Source organism: Platalea leucorodia, assembly GCF_965183815.1.
Source record: "Platalea leucorodia genome assembly, chromosome: 3".
NCBI lineage: Eukaryota > Metazoa > Chordata > Aves > Pelecaniformes > Threskiornithidae > Platalea > Platalea leucorodia.
Window position 1 is genome coordinate 9,409,207 of NC_138825.1, and position 26,221 is coordinate 9,435,427.

The 26,221-nt window shown below is 43.0% G+C and overlaps 1 protein-coding gene across 1 annotated transcript; it reads right to left on the minus strand.

The window, feature by feature from the left end:
• Nucleotides 1–552: 552 nt before the first annotated feature.
• On the minus strand, nt 553–19,048 carry PLEK (pleckstrin). Its single transcript, XM_082307962.1, has 9 exons — nt 18,887–19,048; nt 14,982–15,137; nt 9,673–9,854; nt 8,333–8,424; nt 7,394–7,578; nt 5,645–5,749; nt 3,857–3,940; nt 2,606–2,675; nt 553–1,715 (listed from the first exon to the last, which is right to left on the minus strand). The coding sequence occupies exons 1-9, from the start codon at nt 18,932–18,934 to the stop codon at nt 1,576–1,578; spliced, it is 1,062 nt and encodes a 353-aa protein (XP_082164088.1). The 5' UTR covers nt 18,935–19,048; the 3' UTR covers nt 553–1,575.
• Nucleotides 19,049–26,221: the final 7,173 nt, after the last annotated feature.

Here is a 26,221-nt window from a genome sequence, read left to right on the forward strand (position 1 = left end):
CAAAGCAATTATCAAGAAAGCAGGCTGAGCAAACAAGGTATCTTTTTGCCATGAGTCTTCCTTCCTCAGAATGACGGACCAGGTTTCAGTGATCCCGTCAGCTTGCATGAGATACAGGAAGCGCCTGCCAGAAGCCGATTTCCTCTGGATGTCTTAAATGGACGTGACGATGCAGTGTCTGCCAGCCTGCTGCCCCTGCAAGGCTGTGTTTCCTTTGTGATAAGCAATACTAAGGCAAAAGACCTTCAAGCTCATTAACTCAGATACAGGATAATTAAGCAGAATTGAAGAGAAGCTTTAGCTCCAGATTTATTTTTAGACTGAAGTGATCTGAATACGAATTCTTAAGGATAAGGTACCATATCAGATCTACGAACAGGGTTCTGAAAGTTTTGAAGTTTACTTGCACTCAGAAACATCAGTCTGCACCAGGAACAGTCTACATGCAGAATCTGTCATTAACTTGACTTTCAACTCCTGCTTCAAGTTTAAGACTTAGAAGTTTGATACATACAGTCAGACAAAAATACAAGGATTGATCTGGTAACCTGACGCTGTCAAATAATGATGTTTATTTCAGTTAGAGCAAGCATAAGGTTTCTCTTATATTCTTAAGGCCAAGGACAGAACCAAGGACTAAGTATGTTGGTGGAGGTTAAAAAAGAAAAAGAAAAACCTAAACAAACCCACTTCAAATTAGCAGTTCAGGTATGTAACCCATGAATCCTTTCCCTTCTCCTGTAAAACTTTTAATTCAAATACAGGTCAAATCAGCAGTACATGGCACCATAGCAACTGCTTTTGAGACCTAAATGAAGGGAAACAATGGTCCTAGAGCAGATTCTTGTGGAGAAATTTAGCAAAGGTCAAAATCAGGGGATAAAGAAGTTGAACTGAGATTGCTTCATATTTGAAATACTGTGGGAAGAGATTTTTCCTCATACCGCTGTCATTGAGTTGTACTTGCTTTCCGCATGGTGTTTGTGTAGTTGTCTGCAATCTTTCCTTCCTTAACACTGAAGGATTATAAAGGAGTGGATTGGGTTTCCAAGTGAGTTGATTTCTTTCCTTAAATCTATGGCATTACTTGTATAGGTGAACAAGCAGTAAAAAGATCTGGTAAAGAAAGTGTTAAGTTTGTCTCAGGAAGACTTTGAAATATCTGATGATACTGAAACACAACACGGGCTGAATGGTAGGTGCCTAGTTGAGCTCCTCACTCACAGTCAGTGACATGACTCTGTTCCCTGTTAATGGTGAAATTCTATCAGCGGTGACAGCAGGGAAAGGTATAAGGTACGACCCTCCCAAGGCAGACTGATTACTCTAAGCAGCACACACTAATATGGCATGTTCTATGCTATAATTTAGTAAAATATTACCATAACACAAGGGGAAAAAAGTTTGTTAGTGCCCAGTATAGAATTGAAGCTTACTATCCGCCCTCACCCCCAGCCCACAAGCCTTAGGACGCCCTTCTGGATGATATTGCTTTCTATCAGTGAAATGCTAAAATTCCTGGTTTGTTTTGAGTAACTAGTTTCGGTTGTCTGTCTTCTCGCTGGCAGATCATCTTCATTTTCCAGTCCTAGCAACTGCCTGAATTGCTTTGATCCACTCTGTACGCTCTGCAGATGAGGCTGCTTGCAAGTAATAGTGGATTTCATCTGCTGTGATGATTTCAAAGAGGATGTTGTCAACATCGTACTTCTTGGCTACAGGGAAGAAATAAGGAAGTCAGCTATGAGAGAATAAAGTCTTGAATTTACATTGTTTCTTCCTTTACACACTGTAAGGGGATTTCCTTCCTTTCTACAGCTGTGCCTGATCAAGCCTTCGCAAACAGATTGCAAGATTGGGACCATGACATAGACCTCTCCTTCGGAGAACCAACCCATGAATTCTGAATATGTCACCTGCAGGAGTCTCTGGTTAATTAATCTCCAATCATGGAAGGATCTGCAATCCTGCAGACAGGTCATATTCCCCAAACCCTCCCATGCCTTGCCAGCTACAAAAACAAGATGTTTAAGTTCACGTCACATCCAGAATCTCCGGTTCTTTTCATATCTGCCAGCACAGCCTACACAGGTGCTGAGATGCCAACAGACTTTCTTGCTGGGTATGACAGTCTGCCTCTCCCATAGAGAGGAGAATGCATGGAATGAGTGTTTCTTGTTCCTTGCACCAACGCTTAACCATTGCTGTTCCCACAACTTCTAGTTTCGGGAGGGAACAGAATGCGCACAGTAATAATTTGTTGGCAGAACCATTTCTAATGTAAAGCTTCCATCTCAAATTTATCAATTAAAAAGAGCAAACTCAGTTTTCTTTGTCTGAGGCCAGTTATCCTAACATACGGATGGCGTCATCCTTTTGACAAGTCTTCTCTACACAACTGACAAAACACAAGATTCCCTGTTGCTATCTTTACCACAGTATCCTTCTCCAGTAATTAAGACAGCAACAGAGACACTAGTTACTAGAAGAATTACTGAATCATTGCACATAGATTGCTTTTGAGTAAAAATCACTTGTGATTTCAGGCAGATTGAAAGAATGTACCAAAAACATATTACACAGCTCATTCAATATCATTCCTTACAGTCTGGCATATCTTCCACTGCTGTCACCACGCAGCCTCTCAAGTGAATTGCTCCTAGTGGATCTTCTCCCTGGTGAGGACATGAAATCAAAATGAAATGGAACACTTCTGAAACTGTTCACATATTAATATCTGGCTACAACTCCAGAATGGAAACAAAAACTTTTGCTGACTTAGTATGTCACCTGGGAAACCAGGAGATCCTCAGTCTGTGTGTAACATGGAGGGTGGGGAGTGTGGTAGGGGGAAGACCTGCAAATAAATAGGAAATCTCTTTTGGGATTTGGGATTCAGGGTCTGCAGAGTATTTCGCATGTCCTGAACAAAGGTACAAGAAGAATATAAGCCTCGTGCCAACTATAACTTTTCTTCTGATGTCACAGCGAAAAGAAAAAAAAGATTAGTTAGAAAAAGAGTGGATCTTAGAAGTACTCTTACCAAGCAGCAGGAGCAACTATACCCTTATTTACAATTTGGCCTCTTGTGCACTTCAGGACTGTGATAGTCAAAGAACGGGTGAAGATGCACTTTTGTTGGCATGAGTTTCAAAGAAGCAGCCCCTATAAGCTGACACACCTCAGCCCTTTGGGAGGGAATGCCAGGAGCAGGAAAAGCTGGGAATAGGGAGGTCAGAAACTCCTCAGGGTTGATTCTTCAGTGTGTCTAGGCTGCCTCTGCCAAGGGGGACAGGCATGGCATAAAGCACCTGTAACCCACAATGGCGCTGCTCCTGCAGCAATGCAGGATGAAATAAAATGCTGAATCTCCCTGAATGCCAGCTTTTGGGGGGCAGGTTTTGCCTGTGGCAATGCTCCTTCCTTTCCTAGGGCAGGGTTTGGCCCATTAGAATTACATAAGAAATGGAATGCCATGTCTCAGCCTGACACAGAAAATACCTCAATTATAAACTGCAAAATGACTGTATTGTGTTCATTTGCACTTATGACTTAGGTCATTTTAATCGAGTGAGAGCACACATTAATTCTAATTAATCACAGATAAGCAGTGAGAGCACAGTTCAGTGTTACCTGTTCCCAGGTCTGGGTGGCACTTGCCACCCTGACTTGGCAGCCCCAGAAACCATCCTTCACTCTGCTTTTCCAGAGGATGTCTAGGCCCTGTGAGCACAAACAGCCCCGCTGCCCTGCTTGGTCTGCCCTACCACACGTTCCCATGCAAATACTCCGTTCAGATATTTCTACAAGGCATTGGCTTTAAAACAAACAGGGAAATAAACCAAATGTCTCTTACTCCAGCAGGATCATAGTAGTGAAGATATGCGGGGTCGTCTCTTAAAACAAACTTTCTCACTTTCCAGTTCTTCCTCCGATGTCCCTAGGAAAATTGAAAAACAAGAATGTCGTGAACTGCTTTGCCTGCAAGCGCTTACAGTCAGCTTACCCAACATGAGAGAACAGGCATATACAAAAGGGAAAAAGCTGAATATTTTGGACAGGAAATATTCACTGGAGTAGAACTTGAACCTGGCCTTTCCGCATCCCACTGTTTTGCACAACAATTGGGCTATCACATTGGTTTCTCTTTTTATTTTTTGTACAAAGTAGAACAGCTTCAACATGGAAGATTCCCCTAAACACGTCTCATAGTCTGGTAGCTATGACATTCACATGAGGTCTGTGAGAACTGGGCTTAAATGCTTGCCAGCAAACATGGCTGCGAAATGTCTTGCAGGAAGGTACCTTGAACTATTGGCAAGAAGGAGCTGAAGGTTCCTCTCTCTCTGCAAAGACAACAACAACAACAACAAAGGCTTATCTGGCTTGAGCACCCTGGAGAGTTCACGGCTGAGAAGCTCAAGCAGATATTAACACCACCTTCCAATATGGATGTAGATGCCTCATTGCTTTCAGAAGCAATTTTCCCCACCCATCATTTCAGTCTGGGAAACAGGCATTCTCGGCAGAAGCAGTGACACTTCCAAGCAATGATCCACAACTCGCTGAGGGTGACCAAATCCAGACTAACACTGGTGGAAGACTGTCATGAATCATTTCCTCTCAGCATTTCAAAATATTAGTTTCTCAATTAACTACACTGTTTGCAAGGAAGCTCTTACTAACTAGACAGAGGGTGAATGTGACAGGGTAAGAGTGAGCAGAAAGACGCATATTTTATTTCTTCCATTGCTTTTGAGTAATCTGATTGAGCAAGAGAACTACAAGTGAGCACCACCAAAAAGTTCTTACGCTCCCAAGGGATATTTTAACAGTGGAAGTTTAGACTTCATATTAGGAAACATTTCTTTACAGAGAGAGTGGTCAAACACTGGAACAGGCTTCCTAGAGACATGGTTGATGCCTGATGTCTGTCAGTGTTGAACAGGCATTTGGACCAGGCCCTTAATAATATGCTTCAACCTTTGGTTAGCCCTGAAGTGGTCAGACAGTTGGACTAGATGATCATCGTAGGGCCCTTCCAACTGAAATATTCTATTTATTGAAGAACCTTGGTCTTGCCTTCAAGTTCACTAATATCTGTTTGCAATGGCCTCAGAAAGTAAGGATATTAACATGACATTCACCATATTGCTTAAAGTTTTGCTGGAAAGGAAGGTATATAGTTATCTTCTGTCTTACAGATGGGACAGGATCAAACATTAGTGACTGAAAGAACTCCTTTGCTCAGATATGCTGAAAAAGCCCATGAAAACTGGCAACTGAATCCAGTTGTATGTCTAAAGGGACACTGGATTGGCAGCCTTTTTACCTGAGTTCAGTTCTGCATTGTACCAATGACTTGTCACATCTCCTGCTTTAGCACTCTTTCCTAATTAAAACTATGATCTGTCTCATTTTGTAATAAGAGCAATAAACTTTGCAACATTGGGCAAAAGCCCTGTTGCCATGCTACAGCAAGCACTCTTTGTGCAAAGGCAATAGGGACAGAGATGAAACCTGTCAAGTGTGGAGATGGCATTGGCTAGTTTCTCTCTTCTCTAAAGCTTTTAGGTGTAAAAGAGTAATCTTGTATCCATGCAACATCATCCCAGTGACAGGATGGAACACGTGCAATACTGACCTGTTTCAGCAAACATCCTTGTTTGACTACTATGCCTCTGAATTCTTCTTTCAGGACCACATCGTCATCGCTAGAATTTCCCTCGCAGAAAAACCCACTGTCTGGCTGCACGACCACAAGAGAAAATTCAGAAGTTACACGGCTGCTGCCTGTTTATGTACATGTACAAATTTGGCTTCTCTTTGGCTTCCCTCCATCCTGTTTTTTGCCACCCAAAAACCCAACCTTTTTACTGCAAAAATCTCCCAGTGAAGTTGAAGAGCTCTCCAAGTCACCATGGAAGCGTTTCAATGTGAGGTAGGAGCACACCAATGAGTCTCAGGGCATCTGAAGACAGCTGGAGCATCTGTGTATATGTCAGTGCCTCCATTCTCCACGATTCTTGGTGTCACATTTCTTCCATGATGGATAGGCTGCCTCAATCCCATGATGTCACAGGTTTTTAAATGCACAGATAGCAGTTCATATGAAGAAATGCCAGCACAGCCAATACACTCGAGGCTGGCCATCCCTGCACCCAACAGACTCTTCCTCCATCCCTCACAACCATCTAGAATTTGGGAAGAAGAAATGCTCCATCTAAGCTGTCTTCTCCAACAACAAGAACTGGCCCTAGTTTTTTGAATTTGCAGTTTTCTATAGCTGTGATGTTGTAATGTGCGCACTGAGCACAGGCTGCCTCAGGATCCATGCATCACATCCATTCCACACCAGATAAATTGCGATGCTACTTACTGAAACCTTACACTGTTCAAATGATGTAAGTGTAGGTAACCATTTGTACGGCTTAGAGTAAACATCTGTGCTGCCTACTTGTATGATAGCAAGACATTGACCTGCTGTGGTCTTCTCACACCACATTGGTATTGAATCAAACTAGAAACAAGCTGAAAGCAAGCAGAGCGCACATGGGCTGCTAGGAGAAGTGTCCCAGGTAGCCAGGAACTGTGATGGCTGCAAGACTGCCCTCACCTGCACAGGTAAAGTCTCCCTACCAGGGACACATTCTAGGAAAACAAAGTAATGGAAGATTCGTTTTGCTGAAGTCGAGTGATTCTATGTGGTAAGTATAAACAGAATTGTAATATTTAAGCATTTTACTTGACAGAAGGCATACTTTTTTGTTAGCATAAGTTCATAAGCCAAACATCTTTAAAGCAGTATTTGACTGTGATTGTGATATTGCAAGTTCTTCAAATCAATCTACAGAATATGAAGCATGAATTGAAAAGGTTGGGTAAGCCTCCCAGGACAGGTGTATTGGCAGATACTAAAAACTTCTGCTGCTCCAATCACAGGCAAGCTCTGTGTGTGTGTGTGTGTGCACACGCGCTGAGTCAGATTTGACGGCTCTGCACAAAAATAGGTTTGTAGGTTGTGGCGCTCTGAGAAGCCCCATGATAATGAATTACTCTCTCCCCCTTCCACTGAATCATCAGGGGAACTGATGGCTAAATTCTGGCCACTGGTGAAATTACCAGGAACAAAATCTAAGTTAAAAGGAACACAGCTTGATCTCAGCACTCAGTTCACACTTAGAAGGGTGCCAGAAAAAAAACAGTCCCGCTTAGAAATATTAAAGTGAGCCAGTTCATTCTGAGTATCACATAGAGAAAGACAATTAACATGGATCTCTCGATTTCTGTACAATCTTTCCTCTAGGACTTAAGAAACCCAACAAGAAGCCTGAGAAAAGCAGAGCATCAGCAAGTCTAGGACAGTAAAAAAAAAACAGAATACAACACTCACAAAGTAATAGTAGGCATCGCTGAGATCTAAGAAGGGGGTGTCTGACAGTCCCTCAGCAGCAGCCTTGGACGTATCCCCTGCAGGCTGTAGGTAGCCTTCACTCAAGAGGGAAGAGGCAAGCATCAGACCTTCTTTGCGATTTCGGATGGCGTTGCTAGACACCAGCCAGTCAATCACAGCGATTCCTGGTTACAAAGGAACAAACAATATCAGCCACAAACCAAGACAGACAGGAAGAAGCCTAAGAATACACAGGCAACAAGCGTACTCCATCTATTCATCAATCTCCTGAAAGACGTTCTTAGTGACAACACAGAGAGCTAATCTGGAAAGGTGCCTGGGTCATCCAGTGAGGTACAGCCGATCCGACTGATGGCAGGGGCCAGTACAACTCTTGAACGCTGTACCTGAGGGAGAAGAGAGCTGGGAGGAGATGCAGGGCTGAACTGGGAAGCCTCAGGGACAGGGGCTGGGGAAGTACAAAGGACAGCCAAGCCTGGAGAAGGCAGTCTTCCTTCCAGGCTGCTATGTTACTGACACAGTGCTGTTGAAACAGCGTGACTTTTGACTCTAGCACCCACAGATGTGACTTGGAGCAGGACAGGAATTACAATGTGACACAGTTTGTTGATGAAAAATTGAGAAAGGAATAATTCTTCTGGAGTTAAGTGTTTCATGCAATTTTCTACAAAGATCTACTTCAATCTTTCTGGCACTGGTTAAATTTCTTCCTCCTCTCTTGCTTACCGTGGCCATAACTGAACACTTTTTTAAGCTTCGTCCTTTGAGCACCTCATGTGTTCATCAAGAAAACATCTGCCAGGTTTTCTTCTCAAATTTCTCTGTGCTCTACAGAGCTTAGAGCTGTTTTATCTATCTTTAGCCTCTCGGCCCTGTGCTCCCTTTATTGTATGGAAAAGAAGGACAAGAGTTCCTTACCTGTAAAGCAGTGATTGAACACTTTATTATCTTTTTCCAGCTTCAACTCCTTTATTCCCTTTTCAGGATCTTTCATTGAGAGGTACAAAGCACTGTGCATAAAAAGAACCACAGGAACTGTTAGCAAATAAAAAGCTTTAGCCAGTTTGTACAGTTAATATCATTGTCATTCACAGGGTCTTCATGTTTTGCTGGCATATTGCTCTCTGCAGAGCTACAGCATGGTTTAGTTTAATCTCCTGAAAAATTTACGTTGCAGAGCCTGGAGGCCTCACTACATCACTGTCACAGCTGCAGGAGCAGAGAAGGGAGTGCACAAACGGCTCACGACACCCCCGTATTTTGAGAATGGAACAACTTGTGGTGACTGTAGTGTGAACAGAGGAACACCCACTGCTGAGGCACCTTCACAGGGCCCTACAGCCTTGGTGCCAATAGGGGAGCTCACTGCTTTGCGCTATGTTCCCCCAAAGGTCCTTGGCTAAGCAGAAAACCTGTCACTGTGACGTCTCCAAAGCCTGCATGCTCTCAGAGGCCCTAAGTAACCTCAGTGAACCCTGGTGTGACTTCCTTCCTCCCACCCGCTTTTCGCTTGCTCAGAACTCTAACTCCTTGGAGCTCTGGAATGACAAGCAGGACAAATACTCAATGTCACAGGCTAAGTCCTTTGGCCTGTTAGTCAGGGTGACCCTCTGCTGAAGCCTGTGAAGTCACATTTAGTCGGATCTTGGCCTTGTGCAGTTTTACTGTCTTGTAAGGAACACTGCAGGCTCATTTGTATTTACTGCTCAGAGGCAAAAAATAAATTGTCCTTGATTTTTTAAGTACTGACAAACAGATGGCTTCCTGTGTGTGCCCTTTATCTCTTCTTCTCCCTTTGCCAGTTCCAAGTTCTCTGGCAGGCACTAGTCTCTGCTCACCATCCAAAAACTAGGCTAACATCAGCATTTCTCTGGAGAGCAAGCAAAAGGTTTAAAATATTTTTTCAGTAAATTATATATTGTATAAAAATGCCTCTTCTGGAAGAATCACACTTTGGCTGGGGTCTCCTTTTGCACTGCAGTGTGCTCAGAAATCTCCTTATCAGCAAAATCCTTTGATAAATTAGCATATTTTGGTAAGAGATGATGTATTAAAAGTGATCTTCCCAGTCCTGATCGCTAGCTCATTTCTGCCACATTGTACGTTCTGCAACTGTTAGTCATGCAGAAAAGACTCTGAGTGAAACCAGAGAGGTAGCACAGACAGACAAGCTCAGAGCTCTTCCAGACCGAGGTTACGTATCTGGCACACTGTCTGCGGATGGAAGTAAATGGGGGAGCAGAGCTATGAGAACAAACCTCAGGTTGATTGTTTCAGGCAGTCTGACAGACTTTCTTGTGGATTTTCTGGCAAACCTTTGGCCTCCATCTATGCAACGAATTGCTTTCTTGATATCCCGTACCCAGGCATCTCTTTCCTCCAGGTAGGCAGCTTGAAAAAAGTGGTCCTGCTGCTTGGCTGCAGTGAGCTTGAAGACAAACTGGAATGATAAATGATGTTTTTTAAAAGTTACTTTGGTGTAGCCAGTTGGGCATGATTAACCTAGTACCACCACGACATACAGCCTACCTATGCCTAAGGGACTATGGAAAGTGCCTTAGAGCTACAGTTACATTAAAAAAAACTCTGAAGAAAAACATGAACAGGCAGTGAAGGTAACTGACTCCTTTTGTTACTTCCCTGTGAGCGATCCTGATGTTGTCAGTACAGCCAAGGTGAGTGGCACTGATACAGCTGCTGATTGTAACTTTTGCTGGGAAGTTCAACACAGCTGAAAAGCTGAAGTGCCCAGCCCCTGCAGGCTTACAGTGGGTGTAAATTTGTCTTAATGTTTATAGAGATGTGGTCAGCCTGAAGGAGGGGAAAAAACCCCACATCATGTTGCTCAGCTACTGATTCACAGGGGGAGGAAAGGTCAGTCACATTGGAGAGTAGCTGAACACATCTGCAGCCTAGCAAACCTTTAAGGGCTTGGTAGGGAGATGATACATCCAACCCTTGGCTACACCTTATGATCACTACCTATCTAAACACGCTAGCAACAATGGAAAGACCAAATGAGAAAAGACCTTTTAAAGGTAGTCCCAGCAGAAAAAAAATAACGCCAGCCTGAAAAAAACACCCACAAAGTTCACACTGTTTGACCTCGTCTTCATCCAGTGATCTTTTGGACGGAAAATCCGGATCTAATTACTCAGGCAAGAGGGTTTCCACTTCCTCTAAAATATAGTTCTCCATAAGTGGAACTGTAATTTGTTCCGTAGTTGTATTAGAATAAATACAACAGGTTCTGACTCAGTGGGCATCTAAAAATGACAGGCTAATCATGCAAGCAAACAGCGTGGCTTTATGAGGGCAAGTAAAGCAGAGACTATCGTCAGAGAGTGGTGAATCTACAGCAATGAAATCAAAACACTGAATGAGTCTACTGAAGCTCGCATTTGTAAATGGCACGTTTCTGAACATCTCTAATATGCATCTTCCAGATTGCTGCCAATGGGAAAAATTCTGACACCCTGACATTGTGCAGAAGTCCTGCTGACTTTCATGGAAGACAGATTTCAAACCTACAAAGCAGTGGGTCCTCAAAAATCCATTTCAGACAGAAAAGTAACCATTTCTTATCTGACACTGTTCATATTTCCAGCAACACCCACCTTTTCTATTATGCAGTAAAGAGCTACATCCTGAAAATCAATGTATGGTGCATGTGAAAAGCAAACAGAGATCTCTCTAAATCCCAATATCCAAGAGTCATGCTAACACATCAGATTAACAGAATGAAATATCAAAGCACCAAAGCAAACTTTTACCAAAGGAAAAAATCAGCGTTCTTGAAGTCCAAGAGCTGAGAAGCAACATACAGTGAAATGCTAAAGAAGAGTTTTCATTTCCAGTACACAGAGGAGACTGGGAAAGCTCTTTCTCTTAGCTTTAGCTTTTAGAAAGCTAGGCCACTAAGCTAGACATGCAGGCTTCCTCTGAAACTGGTGAAGAGGTTGAGTCTCCAATCCTATAAGTGACCAAGCTTCCCTCTGATGATGCGTTATCTGTTTGTGCTTTTGAGAAAATTAGACCATTAGATTGAACTAAAACCGAACATTTTTAATAGTTTAAGTTAGGACAAATGAATCTGACTATGAGCAACCATACATAATAATGCTATCCACAGGGGAGCCACGGGGAAAACAGAGAAAGCACAAGTATAGCAGAATTAACATCACATTAAGCAATGATCAAACTTCGGATCAAGAATAGCAAACAGTGGTGAATGCATTTTGAAATAAAATCTCAAAATATGCCGTTGCAGCCTCTTCTGAACAGGCCATATCTCTGTTTAACAAAGCCAAGATTGCTTCCTTTCCCCTCAGCACCCGCTTTTTGCAATTGATTTAGGAAACAAAGTGTGTTGGTGATGTGCCCTGAGGTTTCAAGCTAGGCCCTGACACAGATATACAAGCCAATTCAAAAAGCTGAAATCTAACCAGATGAATATAAAAGCCATTTTATGGCTCAATAGTCCCTGCTCCAAACTGGGCCCAAGTGACCGAGACTGGACTTAAAACTGACCTAATGAGAATTATCCCACTTTTCACCTTACAGAACTCCTGTCCTAAAAATATACTTTCATTTCTAGCCATATGAAGTAATGTATGCAAACCACTAAGAACCAGAATAATTCCCATGAGAGGAATAACTGTATGTTTTGGCATGTAACCAATGAGAAGGCAGGATGGAATGCAGAGCACTGAATTCAGCAGTATAGTAAAGCTGTAAAATGTAAGATACAAAAATCAAGATTTTACATTTTCAAGGAATACATGTAGAAATTTAGGTTTAATCATATTGGGCAGTAACTACTTATAAGAACAATCCCAGTGATGGCATTGCTCATATGAATGAGCATGTTGCAGTTTTGACTTGTTGAACAGTGCAAATTTTAAGAGAAAACACGTCTCCAGGGCTGTTGGTCTATGGACTTGCAGAATGATCTCACCAACTCAATAAAGAGGAACTGCTCCAACACGTGCTGACATCATTTGGATCGCTTCCACTGACTTCAGCAAACTCTGCATCAGATCTTACTTATGAAAAGGTGTTTTGGGTGCCTCAGCCCCCAGGTCTGAGATCCCTCCTTTTTTTCCTCTATTCTCCCTCAGGAAAGGCCCCAGCAACTAAAATGAAACATAATGTAAAACTCATTGCAGAGTCAAAGGAACGATGCTCAAAGACTTCATCACCCTTTGATACAGATGCAATGCATCTTCTGCAAACTGGTATATCCCCAAGCAACCCTTTGGGCAGGTGAGGATCTCTCTCACTCTGCCCTCAGAAGACATCAGATACTTCAGACCTCTCTGCCTATTTTGTAGAATGCACATACGCTGGTGAATTATATTTTCATTATTATTAAATGTGTTACTGTTACTGACATTTCCAAGCAACTACTATAGACTAATACTGATGTCAGTGCCCCTGTGGGAGTTAAAAAAAAACAACTCCTCCCCCAGAAAACCTGTTTGGAAAGGAATGCTTTGTGAGAAAAACTTAATTTCTACCATTATAATGTAGGAACTGTGATGTGATACTCTTGAACATAGTACCCTTCTCCCCAGCATTATACCTCATGTATAGAGTAAGGAGTGCTGTGCTGAGGCTTGTTAATTAGACAATGTAGGAACATGGTTTCAAATCAGCAGAATTAGTACCAAATGTGTGCAGATATACTTAATTTCTGTTCATTTATTTGGTTATTTAATGTTCCTGCCCCATGCTCTAGTCTGTAGACATAATTATGCTTCACCTTTATTATTCATGGTTTGCAAAAGATGTAAAGCCAAGTGCTGTAACAAAGAGCTCCCAGCCGGCGCCCAGGCAATGCACTGGCACACAGCCATGCTGGCTGAAGCAGACGGTCAGATCCGGAGCTGCAGGGGTTAAACAGTAAGGTTTGCTCAGCCATGGCCAAGGGTGGCTCAGGCAGGAGCTGTAAGCTATAAGGAAGAGTAAATGGGCTTGACCAGCGGTCAACCTCAAAACCCCTTCTGAATCAGTCGGACAATCGCCCTTGCCAGCTGAGGGATCAAAAAACCTATGATGGGCATGGGGTGGGAATGCATGATCATGCATTTCTCCTTTCAGGCATGATAATACAGTCTCCTTCTGTGGACAACTGCCAGCACCTGGAGAGAGCTAGGAAGAGCAGGTAGCTCTTGATGATCCTGCTCTGGGTGGGATTTCCAAGGCAATGGCCCTCTAAAACCTTTTATTGCCAGGAAAAGCAGCCATCTACAACTTCTTTGACTCAGCCCCTTTTTCTTAACAGATGTAAGTCTAAAAAGACTCTATAAGAATCAACTTACTTTTTTTCATGTAAATATGGGGTCTGCAGAAAGAAGAAAAGAAAGAAAGAAAAGAAGAACGGAAGGAAAAAGGAAAGCCAGCGGGTCCAAACCTGACACCAGGGACGCTGACTCCACCTACCACAAAACCTAAGGACAGGTATAATTCTCCTCACTTATAGGAGAAAGTGAAGCTTGCTCTCTCATGCACTCTCTCACACTTTCTTCCTATTTTTCTAATGCTCTCAGAGACTTCTATCTTTAGTCAGGCACCCTTGTGGTAAATTTCTTTAAACGGTAATTGGATAATCTTCCAGATTCTGGGGGACCCCTTTGTCAGAGGAATTCCTGGGGGTATAATGCCTATTTGATGAAACTGAGTTGCTAAAATAACAAATGACTGACTAAAGATATGATTCTTTGCTCATACGAGAAATTCTGTTTTACCAACAACCATTTTTCAGGAACCCCATAACAAAATATGTATGCTTGTACATTTATCTTCCTGTATCTTTCTTTCTGTCAAATAAGACTCTGAATTTGTAAATATAGTGATCTGTGTGTTTCACTGGGAATTGGGACCTCAGTCTGTGCACTTGCTACCCTTGACCTTAGAGATCCCAAATGCGTAGGCAACAGTTGAACTACTTTCTCTAAATCAGTTTCGGCTTTTGCTCTCTCTGAGCATAGATGTGACTCTTAGACACTTGCAAAAGCCCTACAAGTAACAATGCAGTGTGCGATTAATACAGAGTGCGTGAATGTGAAGTGTGCGGGGTCAGGTAGTTACCAAATGGTAATAAAAAGGTTTGGAATTACAGCTTTACTTGGGCATTTATGTCACAGCAAGCCAGTTGTTGCTCTTTGACAATAAATAAATGCTTCCACTGCTCATGAAATAGTTTCCCACACTTTTATTCTGTGGCAGCTAGATTTATAGTTAATACAGGAGTTGCACCATTCAGCTGCTAAGTGTCCTCACAACAACATAATTTAGCTCTGCTCTCTGACAGACTCAGAGATTTAAAGCAAAACAAAACAAACCACCACTCTGAATTCCTCCTCTTGAAGGATCCTGAATTTTTCCTGAGCAGTCACACCTTTCAAATACTACACCAGTCCGAGCCTGCTTGTGACCTTCTAAGACAAGTGAGAGTTGCCACTAGGATGAGTGTAAGGAATTTGTAACCACCAGCTTTTTGCCCCTTCAGTGCCTCCAGGAGTATAAGTATACTGTCAATCATTGTTATAAAAAAAGTACTTACCATTCTTTTGCCGAAATCTTGGCATGGGCTGTTAATTGAGCTTCCTTTTAGTGGGATCATCCCTTTGGGGCTGTTGTCAGCCTTCCGCTTGTAGAATTCAATTCCATCTTCTAAGAGCACGACCCACATCGGCTTCCAGGTATTAAACATGCTGCCCTGCATCAGTAAATCACTGTGTATATTATGTTCAATAAATCACTCTTCCTATGATACCCACTGAAGATATGGCCTTCCAGGGAGTGTCTGACTGACACCAAAATAACTATAGTTAAGTGTCTCAAGGGGAACATACCACAACCACACCCATCTTACCATGCAGTTAAAAAACTTTGTTATTCTTCTGACCACCATTAATTTCCCCTTGTAGTCACCCCAGCCGTGAGTTTTCCCAAAACCACATCGCCTGCCCCAGCAGGTGTTTCTTTTCAGTACCAGTTAGTCCCAACCACTCTCTTCAAGATGAGTTAGTGGCAATATTATGAATAATCCTCAAAATTTCTGCACGTGAACTGGCATATTAGGACTGTCTCATTAACTTGGGCATCCTGTGCTATATTTAGGACTTGATGCTACAACACAGTCAGTCGCTGAGGCTTGGCTGTCTGATAAGAAAGCACACATCTCAGAGGATTTCTAGACATATAAGAACAAACTGTAAGAGTAATGAATAGTTTAACGGCCTGAGGCTGCAGATCTCCAGCTGCTGTGGTGAGGAACTGAAGTGCTTCATTTAATCTTTTAAAGCTTTTACTTCCTATTCCTGAAACACAGCTGGTTAGATGCAAGAAACACAGAGATAAAGACAGAGCCAGATCCTACATATAGTGAAATTCTCAGCAAAACTGAGGGACACAGAGAGGAATGACCTGCTTTTCTGTGTTGAGCATGATTAACCGCTAGAATTACTAAGACTGTTGCACTCTAGCTAGATGACCTCTCTGGTCCTGCCTGCAACCAGCTTCAAAAGTGGTCACAATCCCAGATACCTAAGTGACTTACTGCCCAGCCAAATGAACATTTAGATACGCTGAATACCAACAGTTCCTCTGAAGAGTTACCCAAGGGGAACCAACATTCATGGGCCCCAAATCAGAGGCCATCCTTCAAAAATATTAGTTTCACTTGCTCTTTCTGTTACGAAGAGAGACCTGAATTTATCCTCCCCCTCCTACAACTCCATCCACAGCATCCCTGTCCTCCTCAGACCATGGCAGCTGAGCAGTGCTAAAGCTGCAGACAGAAGCAAGGCAGCCACCGTTGTGCTGTGCAAATGGCTTGTTTTGATTTGTTAAACCTGAGAGCTGGACAGAGTTAGTTACATTTGCATTTTGTATTTCTGCAGCAGTGAACGGGATAGAAACACACTGAGGGTTTTTTTTGTTTTTTTTTTAATTCCCCAAATGAACCCTTTGTCTGTCACATCCTTTTTTGCCACCCTAGCTTCCAGGAAAGATCTTTTGCACTCTGAATCAGACCTTATGTTCAGTTACAGGGTGGGGAGGGAAACTGTCAGCCGAGATCTTATTAAGAGCAGGATCTGCTTCCAGCCTCTGCAGCCCTCATCGGAAGCAGAAGGTGCCCCACAAATGAATGCTACCTTCCAAAGGAAGGTCATTGCCCTGGAGGTTCTCTGGAAACCCAGCTTAACAGGGAACTACAAAAAAAGAGTCTCATCTGGGCACTGCATATGGATTGACTACTGTTTTCTTTTGATTATTTTTTTTTTAATAAGCCATAAGAATTTATCATTTTTGAGAGCCCAAATTGACCCACTGGTTGATTTTCTGCTAAGAAATCAATTAAGATGATGAGCCAAGACAAGAACTGTTGCAATTTCCTTTTGTTTGTGGGTTTACCACAGGTTACAATAGTTCTGCTCATAAACAGAAAAGTCCAGTATTTCCTGAAGTACAGGCTCTGACATGCTCTGCCAATGGAAGCCACCTTGGAGCAGGGTTAGACTGGCAGTCCCAGATCCACACCATCAGCAAACCCAAACATGGTCACATTGTTCTCATCTACAAAATCTCATGAAAGATAAGCAAGCAGGATGCTGGATTTGATTTTCCTGGACTAAAAATCAAATTGTCACACCTACTCCAAAGACTGCAGATACAGATGGGTATTCCTTGAATTGCTCTCTGAAATCATTAGCCACTAAAAACCACACGCAACTTCCCTTTGGTAGAACAGCTTCTTTTTATAACATGTGCAGCACTACGAGATTAGAAAATTAGCTGTTTCTTATGCTCAGAAGATGACACGAGGTCCCCAACAAATACAAACAGAGGTTTAAGCTGACGTAAATCAACACTGAAGTCTGAACCCACATTTACTGGAGGTCACAGTGTCCTAGCACTGACTCCCAAGCACAACACTGTTCCCCAGCCTAATGTAAATGTCAAGAGGAGAAAGTCAGTGACAAACAGCCTTCACTCTCTGCAAAGAGAGCCGTGGCTGCATGGGTATCTCCTTTGGGACGTCAAATCCTTGGTTTACAGGCATAAAGAAGAGGAAGAGAGTACATAATTAGCAGGTAAGGTTAACTAGGAGCATGCTCGTCCTTGCTGGAAGCTCTGGTTGTGGAATTCACAGCAACCTCACTGATATATCAAACAGCTGGTACCCATCTGATCCGTATCTTCTGCTCCTTTTGCCCTCCAGCCCTTCCTCTAGCACACTGCTGCTCCTCACCACCAGCATAAGCTCAATTCTGTAAGGGCAGAGCCACCTACAAGGCTGTTCTAGGAAACGGGCACAATTTCCACTTCCCTGTTGCCATTGCAACAGCACCCAGCAGCACCTTTAGTAGTACCTGCACAGAGACACTTTTTGGGGAACCAGCACCCACAGGAATGTGAGGGACTGACACTGGCACATCTGTACGCATCTTTTCCCTGGCACACCCAGCCAGGCACACAGTTTGGGATTGTCCCTGCGTCTGTTTCCAACCGTTCCCGTCATGGAGTGATATAGATCGTGAGCCACTTGCTCTATTCATCAGGCTGTTGGAACTAGAGATCTGCAATCTGCACAGCATGAATTTTGCTCTCTCCTTCCTCATGACAGCGTCGCTGCAGCTTTGCGATTACTTTATGAACTTACTTCCTTTCAGTGTCAGTGGAAATAAGACTGAGGAGTGGCCTCTTCACAACACTGGTGCTAGATTAGAGAACCCTCCAGCCAGCTGTTCTAATGAGTGAAATTCTCATTTTGATGAGAATTCTCACCACAGGAGAGAGCTCCCCTCTTGCTCCAGGACTGATACCGTTTAGTTAGGCTGCTTTAAGCCAGACTGATCTCACTAGGGATTTAAATGAAAGCCAAGGCCTTATCCTATAGGCTTTACCACAAAAGACTCCAGAGCACAGGTTGCTGTGGGGCAGTGACTGCCGTCCCAAAGACGGGAATTGCCCGTGGCCCCAGATCTCCAGGCCAAGACGATCTGACCTCTTTAATCTCACTATACTTCCTTGATGTTTAACTCAGCAATTAAGTGCAATTCATAGAATATCCTGAGTTGGAAGGGACCCATAAGGATCATCGAGTCCAAACTGAGTAGGCTGTGGCCATTTCAAGCTGTTACCTGTTTTGCCAAGCTTCCACTAAGGGCATTAGGTTACTTAATAAAAATACAAATCTTTTGATCCAAAGGTACATCTGAGATATGTGCAAAATGCCTTATGTAGTATTCTGACAAGATACAATTGCTAGCAAGTACCTCTATAATCACTAACACCACATTGGTTTACTGCTCAAGGAATTCTGTTCATTTGCCTTTTCTTTTTGGAAAAAATGATCCTTTTTTTAATAACTGAAACCAAAGTATGTTTCCCTACACGTCCCCAACCTGTTCAGAGTTAAGATTCCTCCTCCACTCAGTCCAAAACTGTCCACTTACTTACCTTCTTAACCAAGTAGCCCTCCCTTATGCGCATCGGTTCTCGCTCCATCTCTCAGGCAATCCTGCTCTCAGGTCTATCAGCACTGGCAGTTAAGCTCCTCTGGCAGCAAAGTCTGTGGGCTGGCGTTTTTACAGTACAGCTGTGTCACTTTCACAAGTTCCTCTGCCTGCTAATCACATGAAAACAAGCCTGTTTCCTCTTACAGAGAGAGAGATAGGGAAACGCAGAAGCACGTGTGTATTTATAGTTTGCCTCTGACAGAACAGGCAGCAGCCTGACAAAATGCTCAACTGTATCAAATCCGGCCAGCCTTGATGACAGAGTCCTGGGAAATTAATTAAGCATTTTAGTGCCCAAACCCAAGAAATCAGGCCCACTCTGCAAATACATGAACTTCAGCAAAACAACAAACAGGGTGGCGTACCGTGTTGCTGCTTGGTGCATGCCAAAAGGATCTGAGAGACAGGTTTCCAACTCACCAGTTCTGTCACTTCATCCTGTCTTTGAAGTCTGACTCCCAGTGGGTGAGCATGTGGGGTTTGGCAGTGAGCTGGACGGCCCTCGCTTGGTTAACGATGATGCGCCCTCTGCTGATACAAGAAATTTGTTTATCAGACTTGATCAGGTTTCGGAGTTTGATGCTGAGGCTTCCCAAAGAGGTTAGCTGTCAAATAGGCTTAAATGGACTAGACCAGAGCATTACATAAAGCACCACAGAATGTCACTTTCTATGAGCATCTTTTACTTGCTGCAGAGCTCATTTGGCTATATTTGGTAAAAGATAAGGCAAAACCATAATTTTCCAAAAGCTGATATATACCACAGTCACAATCCCTCTTCCCCATACAGAAAGAAGGGTGGTGGTATATGGGAGGCAATAAGGAGGCTGCTGCATTGCCAAGAATAAACTATTCTCCCAGGCACAAGACTCCAAATCACTTTTACAGCTGAGCCTATTCAGACAACAGTGGATCCCAGGGTTACTCCATCTGTCACCTCTGCCACTTGTAAAGATCCCCAAACAGGGACTTCTTCCCCAGACAGAAATTCCTGCTCTCCATTTGACTCTGTTTGTCTCAGCCTTTACTCAGAAGTATACAGAAGTCTGACAAGGTCTGTGATAGAGGATCAGAACATTAGAAGAGCCCTCAGAGACTTTCTCTAGCCATTCCTCACTGATGCCTATTTAGTGGTTCTCCCACAATGAGATTCCGCTCCTTCCTTGGTTATCTGTATTAGTGCTTCATTATCCCAACTGCTGAATGTTTCTCCTCACTGTCTGAATTGAGATCTTCCTTTCCAGACCTTTCTCGACTAGCTGCTGCTTAAATGACCCCTCCAGTCTCATCTTCAGGCAGAGCACCTATCTGTACCAGCAGCCTCAGGCTATACACTTTGCAGTCCATTCTACCCAAAGCATACCTTTTTGTGATTATTTTATGTATTATTAGGTTGTTCGGGTTTTGTTTCTAGAACCTACAGAGTCTCAGTATATTGTTCCTTTGCTTATATACCTCATGCTATTGTGAGGATCTGATTGCTGTTAAAGGCCCTAGTTGCTGATCAAGCCAATCATCCATTAGGCAGTTTGCAAATCAAAGATTCAATATATGCTTTCCAATTCTCTGGCTGTCAAGTGTACTTGACATCAGCCAACAGCTTCTAAAATTATTAGAGAGACAGAAACTCACACATAGCTAATAAAAGCTTCATGCTCTTTGGAAATCAAGCTAAACATAAAAATTTATCACTAAAAAGTGATCAGATGGCTTTGTGTCACATTTACAGTAAAGAATCTGCCTACCAGTCCCAGGGCCTGGAACGAATTGAAGATGCATTCCCGAGTTTAGATGACCTAACTGAATTTCTGAGTTATATGTCTGTGAAGGGTCCCTTCATTTCCCATAAGTCTTAAAATGATGCTTGATGGACTCAGGATCTTGTTGACTCCTCCTATATAATGTCTGTTTTGGTCAGTAATTCCTTTTGCTTTAAGAAGGTGAATTATTTCCTTCTCTTCCCTTTCATTCCAGCGGTTCCTCCTTTGGGAAAAGGTACACTTTTTTTTTTTTTTCTCTGATTGGATAACCCAAAAATACAGGTCATAGGCAAAAACAATTCAAATTAAACACCTTTCACTGCATGGCTGGAAGCCAAACTATCCCTTTATCAGCTGCCTTGAGGCCACAATGCTACACAGCCTGGGGTGAGCATTAGAGACCAAGAGCTGGCTCATAGTTAGCTCTTCCTTCTGTCTCTACCTTGCAGCCCCTCAGACCTGAGGAAACAAAACCCCTTCCTCAGCTGGAAGGGCTTATGGGGAACAAAGACAAAAGAATCTGCCAGCATTTTCCTCCCTGCAGGCAGCCTTTCCACAGGTTTTCCTGCTCGCCTGCTCCTGCTGGTTCAGTGTTTGTGCTGAGTCAGGATGACAGGGCCCTCCACGATAAATTGATGATACGAAGTGTCCAGGGACACATCCTCTTCAATAGAACATCTATATGACCTTATACTAAAAAGTGGTTTAATGTGAACAGAAAAGGATGCTGACTCCACAATTTTGTAAAAGCTCAGTTTCTCATTTACCTGCATGAAAAGCCCTTGGAGGTGTGAAATGCAATTCTAGACACAGTGGCACCGAGCCAATGACTCCAGAATTTACCATTAGCTACTTAAGCAACTCAGTATCAAAGCATAAAATTACCTCCAATATTAGCTGGAAGCAACTACTTTTGTAACACTTCTTTTCTCTATATTGTTCCTATTTCGTCTTCAATGCTCAACTATTCCTTTTGCCCTTCTACTCCACGTGTCTGGAACAATCCTTTTCTTTTAACACTGAGGCTTGGTTTCATTTATCACACATCACCACAGGGGAATCAGCACTTCATCTTCCCCCAGGCAGAAATGTGCTGATCAGCTAACTCATTCAGGTGAAGCAAAATGGTCCTTAACCATACAGTGGCCATGGCAGGTGTGAGGGACAGCCTGGACTGCTGATTCAGGTCTTCTTTGTGCAGCCATTCCTAAAGAGCAGCATCGGGCATATAAGAGAGGAAGAGCTGTATTTCTTCTAGCTCTCCGCAGAGGGGAGGATAGAGCTTTGTCTGGCAGAAAGAGAAAGTAACCTGCATTATGGAAACCCGCTATAACTTACCCTGTTGTCCCCTTTTCTGTCCAAAGTAGGTAAAGGTGCATGACGCTGGATTAGCAACATTTGTCACGATAGCACAACCTGCAACAGAGCTGAATATCTTAGCTCAGTTTACTGGCGAGTGATCTGTCCTTGTACGGGAGATCTTGCTGCTGTATTTCCTCAGAAAATTCTGGGGGTTTTCTGCTACTTCAGGGTCCACTCCTGCAAGCATTAAAAAAAAGTGGTCAACAACATTTATCTGAGCAAGGGATCTAGCTGAGAGACTGATGGGCGTTTATACCGAAAATTGGAACCGTATCTTTGCAAAGAAACATGTCAGCTGCAAGGAAGACAGGCAGTTTCTCAGCTTGTTACATCAGCTTCACTGCTCTCTCTCCTAGCCCTTGCACGGCTGTTCTTCAAACATGTTTGCTGCACTGTTAATGCCATAAGCCCACTCCATCTGTAACAGAGCACATGAGTTCTCCCTAAGTATGCACCTCTCCAGCAAATGAAGCTGCATTTCCAGGGGAAATTAAATCAAATGCTATATGTTAAAAGTGATTGTCTACACGGGAAAAATAATATACACAAGTGGTTTGCAAAGGTGATAAAGATTCAGTCTGGCTTATAGGTCAGTAAAACCCTTTCTCACTTCTGCGCAGAGGTCTCAAAAGAATTACAGTATTCAACTGAGAGCTGGCAGGTGCAAGTCTCAGCACAATTCACTCCATATGGAATCACACATATGGCTATTTTTAGCGAATGAGAGATTGTGGCTTTGCAACCACTTCTCAAAAAAGAAACCCAAAACCGGAACATTTCCAAACCTAGCACTGTGTTAAGAAAGGAATCAAAGAGGGCCAAGCATGAAAAGACTATTGCAGGTATTGTCCACGTCATCTTGGAATCTGTATGCTGTGGGTTGGCTGCCATAAATGAACCATCTTGTTCTGACCTCAAGGCGCATTTTATATATTTAATTATTGTGAAGCTACGCAGCAGGATTAGTGCATTAAGTCTAAGTGGGAAGGCCTGCATAAATGGTAATACTGAAAAGCTTATGCATCTGACATGTTATCACGCATAGAGAGATCATAGGGAGTGGATGCAGTCGAGAGACCAAACGGATTTCTCCAGAATGTTTTCTAGACAATCTGGACCAGCACAAAGCATAGGCCATGGCTTACCTGCATATTAGCTCTGATTTTTCATTGGACGCATCCAACTTCACCTGTGACATACTCACCTCTCCCCTACAGTAGTTCCCCATCAGTGGTACATGCGGGCGATGTAGCCGCAGCAGGGAGGCACAAGAGAGAGGTCTTGGATGAAGCTGCAGCGTGAGAAGACTTTCCTAGTTCTGGGAAGAAAAAGAGAGATGGGAATAGCTGAGCATGCTGGCTGCAGCTCACTTGAGGGAGCTCACCACTCCTTTCAAAAGCACTAAGGGGTTTGCCAGGGCACAGGGGAGCGCTGCAGCGTTCCTGCCCTAAGGGAAGGGAATTAGCTTAATGTACCTTGCTGACTCCAAACAACAGGCTGAGAAGCCTCAAGTGCCAGGGGGACAAAAGGGAGATTTGAAGGACTGAAAAAACCAAAAAACCCCAGTTTTGCACTTTACAATGACATTAAAGATTCCAAACCCCACGCCTCAAATGTAGGTGTAGAAAATGGAGGAATGGACACAAATTTATCTCTTTCTTCCTGGAAGTAAATTACTGCTGTGGCTTAGGAGAAATGGGACCTTGTCCTAAGTCTATGATGATTTATTTAGCATTGAATCTTGTAAAGGTCAGCACATTTGCTCCATGCTCCTGGCAAAACCACACTGCCTCCTTCTTCCCGCAGGTATCTTTGCTCCCTACAGAATATCAAGCAATTAATAACAGGTAACCATGCAGCAGCCTAGGACCCACAGAAAATCCCCGTGGGGACTGGAAGGGCATGGGTTTCTCTAGCCAGGGCCCATCCCACCACCCTCAGTGAGGGGGCAGCCCACAGCATCAGGCACCTCTGTGGGGATGAGCTGAGATCAAGCCAGGTAGGCAGCCTGCAGGTCAAGATCAACAGCATCCATGGCTGGATATATCTGTGACAGAGCTGAAGACCAGCACTCCTAAGTGTAATCTCAGGAAGGGACTGAAAGCTCAGGGCTGAGCTGAGCTAAGGCCTGTGGGCAGAGGTGTGGGTTGGAGACCCCAGGTGAGGCTGGTCAGGGCGATTAAGAAGGGCAGCAACAAAACTAACCTCCCAGAAAGACTTAGCAAAGGCAACCCCTCCCCTTGATCCACACAGATAAAGAGCATCTGGTAGGATCAGATAAGTAAATGCACTGACGCATGCAAAGTTATCAGATCGATCAATAAAAGGAAAGGCAATGCCTACATCTAAAATTCCTTCTTCATAAATGTTCTAGTCTCACCACATTTCACTTTCACGTGATAGAACAGTTACTCAGCCTATGCATACATAATCCATAATATGATGCTTTTTTAGTCCTCCCTCATGTTTGCCACTTTTTGCCACAGTGGTCTGGAATGAAGTCACAGCCTGAGCCGTGTCCAGAGAAAGATGATCATTCAGGCAGAAATAATAAGGGAAAAAAAAACTCGTTATAGATCTGACCTCTCATGTACTTGTGAAACTAATTGCAATCAATGTCTTCAGCTACACGCGATTTACTGCAACATGATATGTCTGGCCCATGAGGCGAGTAAAACTGATCCCTGGCAATGGCCATTATTCTTCACACACCACTTTAAGTGATGCTATCAGATTCCCCATGTGTAAGGTCTCTGTGATTTCGTACTGAATTACATTTAAATTTACAGAAGTGGGAATTGCTGCAAGCAAAACTTTCAACAAGCCACAAAGTGCAGCAGTTTCAGCAGAATAAAACAAAAAATGAGAATTCTCATGCAATGAGCAAAAAAGATAGGGAGAAATGCACATGTGGTCTTTTGTGGAGCCATACTGTTATAAGATAGGTGTCTATAATAGCAGCCGCTTCCTCAGCTGAAAACCTCCGCATACCACTTGACTGTCCGATAATTTCCAAGATATTTTCAAGACCACTCATTGCTGACCTCGACAATGGTTGGAGGGATTCATTTTACCTAACTTTGGGTGGACTGCTTTTGAGGACCTTTAAAGTCAGCAAAGATCTTTACAACAAATCGATGGAGTTCAGCGTATGATTTGTGATCAAATGTTGGCCCCCACTGTGGGATAAGTTGCTCCTGCAACTTACTACTTGATTAGATGCAACTGCTTTTTAATTAGGCGCTTTGGCAATATAAGAGTCTTAGGGGACTCACCAAGCCCAAAGATTCCTCTCATACATTAATGTTGATAATGCCGCTACCTCATAATTCATAGAGAAATGTACGTTTTTTTTTAAAGAGCATTTGTTTCACTCTTGACTGTGAAGTGGGAGGAGCAATGACTGCACTGTGTAACAACTTCTCTATAGGGAAGTCCCTGCTGCCAGTGATTGCTATCACAAGTGGGATGTTACTTATAAAACCCGTCACATACACAGTTCTGAGAGCCAGGGATTGTGTCCTGCCCTTATCTTTGTGGAAACCTGGCTCTCTGGCCATATTATGAAGCCTCTTCTTAGCTGGATACCTAATCAAGGCAAATACAGTAGGTTTTTTGTTTTTTGGTTTTTTTTTTCAGAGGTTAAGTTTTCAGCAGAATGTATTCTTTTGCTTAATGTTCACAGTAAAATTAGTTCACTCATTAACTTGCATGCACAAAGAAATGCAGCTGGGTAACACTATATCTCCCTTTGGCTTACCAATTCTACATTTTTACCATCATGTGTACATCCCAGTTTTAGAAAAACAAAGAAAAGCTCACGTCCAGTGCAACATGCAGCTGTGACATTCTCCTAACAAAATCATTAACTCTGCATAATGTCCAATCAAACAAAAAATATATTTGTGGCCCGAGTCCTGTGTCAGCCATAAGAATGTTGCAGTTTTAACAGCAAACAAGAACAAATGCAAAAGAATGGAAAGGATGCACAAACCGGCTCCTGGGTTAAAAGTAATCTCTAACTGTTAGATGGGAATGAGACCTGCAGAGAGCTGAATTACAACTTGCAGTTTCAAAGATCTTTCTCCTTGAAGAAATGGTACCAGCCATAGGTAAAGAGTAGTATTAGACTTAAAGAAATGAGATTCTGCTCT